Here is an 8,309-nt window from a genome sequence, read left to right as displayed (position 1 = left end):
TTAGTTTTAGGAAACTGTAAGAGTTTTTGTCCACAGCAGCTGCACCCTGTATTCCGGTCACCATGAAGGCGCCTGCATCGCTGCGCTGGTCAGCGGCAGCTCAGACCCTCGGGACACAGTGTGAAATAGCAGAGAGAGAACAATGCGGGCGGGACAGACAGCAGTTCTCTTACACAGCCCTATTCCTGGGGATCAGGGGCTGCCGGAGCAGCTGAGAATGTTCCGGAGCTGCCAGCTCTATAAATACAGCCTCTGAACGCTCACATGACCTGCGTACACTGACACTGTGCAGTTTGGCCTGTTGCTTCCTCTTTGTTTTTCTGACATGCTCAGACGCGCCCTTGTGTCTCCTTCACAGACGCCCTCTCTCATAAACACTCTCCTTCACAGACACCCTCTCTCAGAAAGACCTTCCTTCACAGACCCCCTCTCTCAGAAACACCCTACTTCACAGACGCCCTCTCTCAGAAAGACCTTCCTTCACAGACGCCCTCTCTCAGAAAGACCCTCCTTCACAGACGCCCTCTCCCAGAAACACATTTTCTGGAATATGTTGTTTTTGTAATTATTTTAACTATTGCTCAATTATTTTATTGAACAACGTGCATTGAAAGCAGCACACTGCTTGGAACTCGTGAATACAATGAAACTATGACATTTTGCATGAACCACATGAGTCATGAGAATTACAGCATGTTTGAACCACACATTTGATCTCCTTCCTGGGTTCTGCTTTAAAATTAGCTTACTTTGCTCAAAACTATTTTTTTTGTTTTCTACAATTTTATATTGATTTTCATTCATCCATTCAGTGATCTTACAGAGATATTTAATATTTAAAGCCTTCAGAATCTCTCGCTGATGACCCCCTCTTTGATGGGATAATGATTTTCTCACAACAAACACTGGTTAGACGTGGCCGGTGTGGTTTTGGCTGGCTGTGCTGCCAGGTCTGACTCTGTCCGGGTATGATGAAGTGATGAAGGAGACCCTGCACCTGTTCCCCAAAGCTCTTCAATTGTGAATTATTTACCAGTGAGTGAAAGGTCTTTCCAAGTGCTACTTTGTCAATACCTAAGCTCATTTCAATGACATGAAAACTGATTAATTTTATCATTGTTAATTGTCTAATCAGCCCTGTATCTAAGGCAGCCATCAGTGAGCAGTTCCTGCCGAGGCATTTAAACAGCCTGCTGAGGCCGGTCGTTTTTGTGTCTCCAGACTTGGCTGGTTTCTGTGTTCTGTTAATGTTTTAAAGTAAATTATTTGATTCTTTTGGCACATTTCATTCCTTCTATAAGTAGATATATATTGATATAATTGATAATCTGAGATATTGTTATAATTAGTCACATTTGAGTAAAAAAGTGTCAGCTGTGTTTGAGTGAGTCTCAGCAAAATTCTTCTTCTAAAGCTTGTTAATCAGGAAAACCATGTTTAGGGTAATTATCTGTTAACTCTCCCCCCTCCCTATGGTCCGCTGGCCAGCACTGTTTCCTGTTCGGCATTCCACAGCATGGTGAGTTTACTGTATACTGTGGTGTTTTTCTTTACTGCAATCAAAGTCACAGCTCAGTTATGGCTTTTCTCTGTATGAAGTCAGTTCCAGGGTGCTCAGACTGCGCCACGCATACGCAGAGCAGATGAATTCAGTTACAGCAAGGGCATCCAACATGGCTGAGAAACAGCATTCATTACAGTACTACTACATTACATTACATAAAGTACTAATGTAAACGACTGATCAACATTAATCCTTTGGTCTCAAATGAACAACTGTAAGTATGTTTCAGAAGAGTTTATTACTGTTAAACTGCACTGAAATGCTAATTATTATTTGTCATTTCATTTCTGCCAAATTAGCTAGAATTAACAGCACTCCAGGTATTGTGGGCAGTAGTCTTTATTTTCATGGAACAGCCTGCTGTACTGCACTATTGCTGAAGCTCATTGCTTCATATATCCGCTCCATCCAGTACAAGATGCAGCCAACAGCATCTTCACACTACAATTCCCATAGTGCACCACAGCAGGGCAGCTGCTGATTGGAGGATGGGTTCATCCCCACTGATATCACTGAGGGAAATACCAGGCTCCTCACAAGACGTTAGGGGGAGAGAGAAGGATCTTGCTGATGCAGCCACCCTGTCCCCGGTGGAGCGTCGGCCTGAGGGCAGACCGCACCATGGGGCTCAGCCCCCGCTGGACCGAGCACCGCGGCCGACCCGACATCAGGAGCCCTGCAGCTGGTCACAGTTACAGCAATCAGCGTAAAGCAGAGCCTTCCTGGCTCCTTCAGTAGGCAAGTTTCACTGGTTTTCAGATTCCACACAGCTGAGTGTAAATAGCTCTTCGTTCTCAGAGTGCATTCTGGGCCAGCTGCACACTGTCATGTCAGATGACTGTTCCTACATCATGCAGACAGTTCTGTCCTGCTGTGTGTGTGTGCGCTGAGGCAGCTTGTGTCTGGGGTTGCTGGAATGGTCAGGTATTCCTTACCTACATTTAGACAGGTTTTTCATGCCAGTGCCTTTCCAGACCACTGAACCTGCACGCCTCTGCCTAAACACAGCAGTGTGATAACCACACTGTCATGGTGTCGTGTCTGTAAACTCCAGAGGATGTTTTATTTCATTCAATGACACAGCACGATGCACAGATCCTTCAACCTGCCCCGGTACATAAACAAATTTGTATTGGAGGTAATGTCTGCTCCTGGGTTGAGTCCGGACTCCCCCACACCGGAATCTCAGCGCCACAGTTTCAAGGTCACTTTATGCTGTTCGTGTTTGAAGTGGGTGGTTTATACTGCCCAGAGGCTGCGTGTGTGTGTGTGTGTGTGAGAGAGAGAGAGTGAGTGAGTGTGAGAAGAACAACTGTTTACACTAAAACACATGTAAGAGACCAAAACAGGAGAGTAAGTAAAAGAGAGAAGGGAAATTCGAGATTAATTCCGTTAATTTTCCGTTAGTCTCTGTGCAACACCCATGGAAGTCGCAGCGGGAATCCCGAACTCAGCCTCTGCATTCTGACCAATAAACCGTGGAAAGTTCTGTTGTCCTGGTATGTGGACAAATGTAATATATATATATATATATATATATATATATATATATATATATATATATATATATATATATATAGCTAACATGTCTAACAATTCTAAATTGCATGGTTGTTTTGTATTTTGAACAAATGCTTTAGTTCCACGTTGTGTTCGTATTTTGTATTTCGTTTTAAAAGACATACACCTCCAAATGAAAGCATTTGATGGTTCTAGAAGGCCGGTTTTTAAGAAAACTTAACAGCTGTGAAAACGTGAGCCGTATTTTATTGTGACCTACGATGTTACACGTTAAATGCGTGAACGTCGGCTGGCGTCACATGATCTGAAGGTGACTCGTTCCCCTTTTCCGTCCGATCACACGGCGACGCTTCGCGGTCCCTCCCACGCGTGAGTGCGAGCAGGCTGGGGACACGGAACTCAGTTCTGCTACAGTGACCTTGGTCTCGATTCGGCTGAGTGTCATAGTGTCACATTGACAAAGGTTACCTATCCTTAACGTAACTTCAAATTCTGCCCATTTATAAAATGCACAACTTTTAGAAATGCAGCGAACTTGTTCTTGTGAGATGGACAACTGACAGAATGACTTGTTCTATATTCATTTCTCAGTACGAATGCCTTGTAAACAGGTTTCTATGGCTGGTTGTTTGGAAGTGTGCAGATTTGTTTTACAGTGTATGAGCGAAAATGTCTGCGCGCAGCGCAAAGTCCGCACCGAAACTCCAGCGTTGCTCCGTTACTTAGCAGCCCGTTTGCGCCAATCTGACGTCATCGTTCATGTTCTCATTTTTATCGCCCCCAAATCACGCAACGGACCAATAAGAAGCCAAAGACAGAAATCTCGGGCAGTATCGCGATGTTAGCCGGTTTAAATCCTGCTCCTGTATAAATGCGGCCATTTCGCCCGCTCGGCTGTAGGGCTCCAGGCTTGCGGCGGCTTGATCGTGGTTCCCCAGTGAAAGCTCCAGCTCGACGCGATGAGTGAGACCGCTATCTCATTCGCCAAGGATTTCCTGGCCGGTGGGATCGCAGCTGCCATTTCCAAAACAGCTGTCGCTCCCATCGAGAGAGTCAAACTGCTTCTGCAGGTAAGACCGCGGTGCTGCGGCCACACCTGCGCCGGGGAGCGGGTTGCTGGAGCAGCTTTGTGGGGCTGGATTCAGATGGATTTGGCTGCCTGGCTGATGGTTGCGGTGCCATAGCTACCTGTGTGTGTTATCGCGATTGTATAAGGCTAAGTGAGCTCTGGCAAACCAGGCTGAGAAGGTCGGAAGCTCTTTAGTAAAAATGACTTTTTGTTTTACATTAAATGAATGAGGGTGTAGCGTACTTGACAAAGCAGCAGGCAGGTTGATCGTCTGCACGTAATCTGGCGAGACCCGGTAATTTGGTGAATTGTGAAAATTGTCTGCATATAGTTATTTGTCGGAACAAGACTGTCGGATAACTGTGGCTGTAAGTGGCCGAGCTGCTGGCGGTACCCGCGGAAGGCCGCTCCGCTGCCGCTGCTCCTGCTATCCGGCACAGCATGCCTTTACAGGGTGCCTGGCATGCTAGCACGTTTAGCCTCGGGCACTTTCGCGGAGTGTAGCTAACTAACCAGCTAAAATAAACCCCGTGGCTGCTAAAGGTCATCTTATCCATACGCATCTTGTCTGGCACTTAATCTGACTGCCAAGGTCGCTGCAAGGGGAGGCCTGTGGAGGCCCGGCCAGCGAGCGAGCGATCGAGCAGCGATCCAGCCGCTAACCAGCTGGCTAAGCTGGAGTGGGTGTAACGGCCTGCGTGCGGGTTGTGATGCAGTCGAGTCATTTCTGAAAGGTTTTGGTTTTTGTCATTTGGAGGAGGCTGCACATGATCATGGAAAGACGCCTTTCATACACGTTTAAATGCAACAATAATCTTTTGTGTGATGAGGCTAGCTGGCTACCGGGCTAGCCAGAGACACCTGAAGGTTGACGTTTGATACGACCTCTTATCTGTCAATATTAAGGATTTATTTCTAATAGATTTCTGAACTTGAGACATTTCGACGTCATAGTTGTTGCATAATAGTTCTGAAACAATTATTTTAATTAGTACCACGTGTCCTCGGCGGAGTTTGTGCCGCGATCGGCTCCATTTTGGAGAGGCGCTGTCCTGCCGGGAAAGTGACTTTTTCCCGGTCTCCTTGAGCACGCTGGAACTCGGTAGGGCCGGGGTGTTACACACGGCGGCGTGCGGCGGTGTATAGCTGATCTTAACCGGTGTGTCTTAGTCGCTACATCGCTGCGGATGAGTCAGACGGATCCAGTTTCTAGTTTCGGGTTATTTCCTTCGTTAATGCTGTTCGCCGTCTGCATTTACGTCTGTTTTGCTCATTATTTGTCCTGCTTTTGACACAGGTGCAGCATGCCAGCAAGCAGATCACCGCTGACAAGCAGTACAAGGGCATCATCGACTGCGTGGTCCGAATCCCGAAGGAGCAGGGCTTCCTGTCCTTCTGGAGAGGAAACCTGGCCAACGTCATCAGGTACTTCCCCACCCAGGCCCTCAACTTCGCCTTCAAGGACAAGTACAAGAAGATCTTCCTGGATGGCGTGGACAAGCACACCCAGTTCTGGAGGTACTTCGCGGGTAACCTGGCCTCAGGTGGGGCAGCGGGTGCCACCTCCTTGTGTTTCGTCTACCCCCTTGACTTCGCCCGAACCCGTCTGGCGGCCGACGTGGGCAAAGCTGGCGCAGAGAGGGAGTTCACAGGGCTGGGGAACTGCCTGGTGAAGGTGTTCAAGTCTGACGGCCTGAAGGGGCTGTACCAGGGCTTCAACGTGTCTGTGCAGGGCATCATCATCTACAGAGCGGCCTACTTCGGCATCTACGACACCGCCAAAGGTGCGTCTCCGATGCTGCAGGTTACTGCAGGGCTCAGTGTCACCTGCTGACTGAACACCTGAGTGAATGCCTCTCTCTTTCTCCAGGTATGCTGCCCGACCCCAAGAACACTCACATCGTCGTCAGCTGGATGATCGCTCAGACCGTGACCGCGGTCGCCGGCCTCACGTCCTACCCCTTCGACACGGTCCGCCGACGTATGATGATGCAGTCGGGACGGAAAGGAGGTGAGTCCATCTGCGCAGCCTGCAGGGAAGGCTCTGTCCTACAGTAACCTCACTGCCCTGAAGCACTTCTGTATGGGCTTCAGCTGCTCCACCTGCACCTGGCTGAATCTCCTGCTCTGCTGCGTCTGCGCAGACGGCTGTGTCTCCAGCAGCAGGAGGCGTGTCTGTGCAGACAGCTCTGTCTCCCCTGTAGCAGCAGCAGCAGTAGGTGTGTCTGCGCAGACGGCTGTGTCTCCCCAGTAGCAGCAGCAGCAGCAGTAGGTGTGTCTGCGCAGACGGCTGTGTCTCCCCTGTAGCAGCAGCAGCAGCAGTAGGTGTGTCTGCGCAGACGGCTGTGTCTCCAGCAGCAGGAGGAATGTCTGCGCAGACGCAGCAGTAGGTGTGTCTGCGCAGGCAGCTGTGTCTCCAGCAGCAGGAGGCGTGTCTGTGCAGACGGCTCTGTCTCCCCTGTAGCAGTAGCAGCAGTAGGTGTGTCTGCGCAGGCGGCTCGGCTCTGAAGTCCTCCCCTGACGGTGTTGCCTGCTCTGTTTGCAGCGGACATCATGTACACGGGCACGCTGGACTGCTGGAGGAAGATCGCCCGGGATGAGGGCGGAAAGGCCTTCTTCAAGGGAGCCTGGTCTAACGTGCTGAGAGGCATGGGCGGGGCCTTCGTGCTGGTCCTGTACGACGAGCTGAAGAAGATCATCTAAGTCTTTTTGTATGCTGACCGTTATTGTTGAATGGTAAATGTAACATATCTTGTACATTTGGAAGGACTGTCATGTTCCGCCTTATTTATAGGGACCAACTAGTATTTCATTACTAGTTGTACTGGGGGAATAAATGTGTGCTTTCTCTTCCAATGCCCCCCCCCCCCCCTTGCACCATGTCATTCCCATAATAGACCCTGCCGGGGACACCAGAGTTCTACCTGTCACCAGCCAGTCTGTTTTTATCCACCGGTTTAATAAAACGCAACCTACTGAATGAACCTCTATCCTAGCTGTGCTGTCAGTCTTATTTTATTTAGCTTCACCTGTTGTGGTCCTCAGTGCTTTCCTGCCCGCTTTGCTTTCTGTCTGAATGGAGCTGGGTGCAGTGCTTGCTCTCGGCTCCGCAGTGCTTGCTCTCGGCTCCGCGGTGCTTGCTCTCGGCTCCGCGGTGCTTGCTCTCGGCTCCGCGGTGCTTGCTCTCGGCTCCGCGGTGCTTGCTCTCGGCTCCGCGGTGCTTGCTCTCGGCTCCGCAGTGCTTGCTCTCGGCTCTGCAGTGTGGTCTCGGCTGTCCTCAGGAATGCCAGGGAGGTAAACTGAGCCTGCATGCCCTTGCTAGTTGGTTTTGGGCTCCAGCCAAAGTAACTTCACACGAATCTTAGGCCAAGTGTAACCCATCTGGGGGCAGACACTTCTGAGAATGTCTTCATGTGTAGAATTGCATTGCAGTAGGGCGAGCGGGAGGTGAGGCCCTGTGGGAGCGGAGCGGAGCGGCAGGTGAGGCCCTGTGGGAGCGGAGCGGGCGCTGATGTGTTTGGCTGCTGGCGGCGCGCGCACTGCAGGCTGCCGGGAGATGCCTGGGATGCCGGCCTCGTCTGTCACATGATCTCTCTGGCTGTCACTCAACACAAACGACACATTTCCACAAAATCAGCCTGGTCTCTCGGCTGCTTTCTGCTGCCAGGGCCGGGTCTGTGGGGACCGCAGTGGACTGGCTCGCCTGTCCGCCCTGTGGGGACAGCAGTGGCCCGGCTCGCCTGTCCGCCCTGTGGGGACCGCAGTGGACCGGCTCGCCTGTCCGCCCTGTGGGGACCGCAGTGGACCGGCTCGCCTGTCCGCCCTGTGGGGACCGCAGTGGCCCGGCTTGCCTGTCCGCTCTGTGGGGACCGCAGTGGACCGGCTCGGCTGTCCGCCCTGTGGGGACCGCAGTGGCCCGGCTTGCCTGTCCGCTCTGTGGGGACCGCAGTGGACCGGCTCGGATGTCCGCCCTGTGGGGACAGCAGTGGCCCGGCTCGCCTGTCCGCCCTGTGGGGACCGCACTGGACTGGCTCGGCTGTCTGTCCTGTGGGGACAGCAGTGGACCGGCTCGCCTGTCCGCCCTGGTTTGCCACACTGGTACTCTGCTGGCTTCGCTGCAGGAGTCACAGGCTGCGTCGTTAGCAGCGACACTGC

At 51.3% G+C, this 8,309-nt stretch overlaps 1 protein-coding gene across 1 annotated transcript; it reads left to right on the top strand.

Moving 5' to 3' along the window:
* The first annotated feature begins 3,972 nt into the window (after positions 1 to 3,972).
* On the top strand, positions 3,973 to 7,144 carry LOC118774352 (ADP/ATP translocase 2). Its single transcript, XM_036523675.1, has 4 exons — positions 3,973 to 4,155; positions 5,452 to 5,938; positions 6,025 to 6,165; positions 6,700 to 7,144. Exons 1-4 carry the CDS (start codon positions 4,045 to 4,047, stop codon positions 6,855 to 6,857), a joined length of 897 nt encoding a protein of 298 aa, XP_036379568.1. The 5' UTR covers positions 3,973 to 4,044; the 3' UTR covers positions 6,858 to 7,144.
* The last annotated feature ends 1,165 nt before the right edge of the window (positions 7,145 to 8,309 follow it).

The sequence above is a fragment of the Megalops cyprinoides genome, chromosome 3 (genome assembly GCF_013368585.1).
Source record: "Megalops cyprinoides isolate fMegCyp1 chromosome 3, fMegCyp1.pri, whole genome shotgun sequence".
Lineage (NCBI taxonomy): Eukaryota > Metazoa > Chordata > Actinopteri > Elopiformes > Megalopidae > Megalops > Megalops cyprinoides.
Note: the sequence above shows the minus strand (reverse complement) of the source record. Positions and strands in the feature narration are given on the sequence as shown.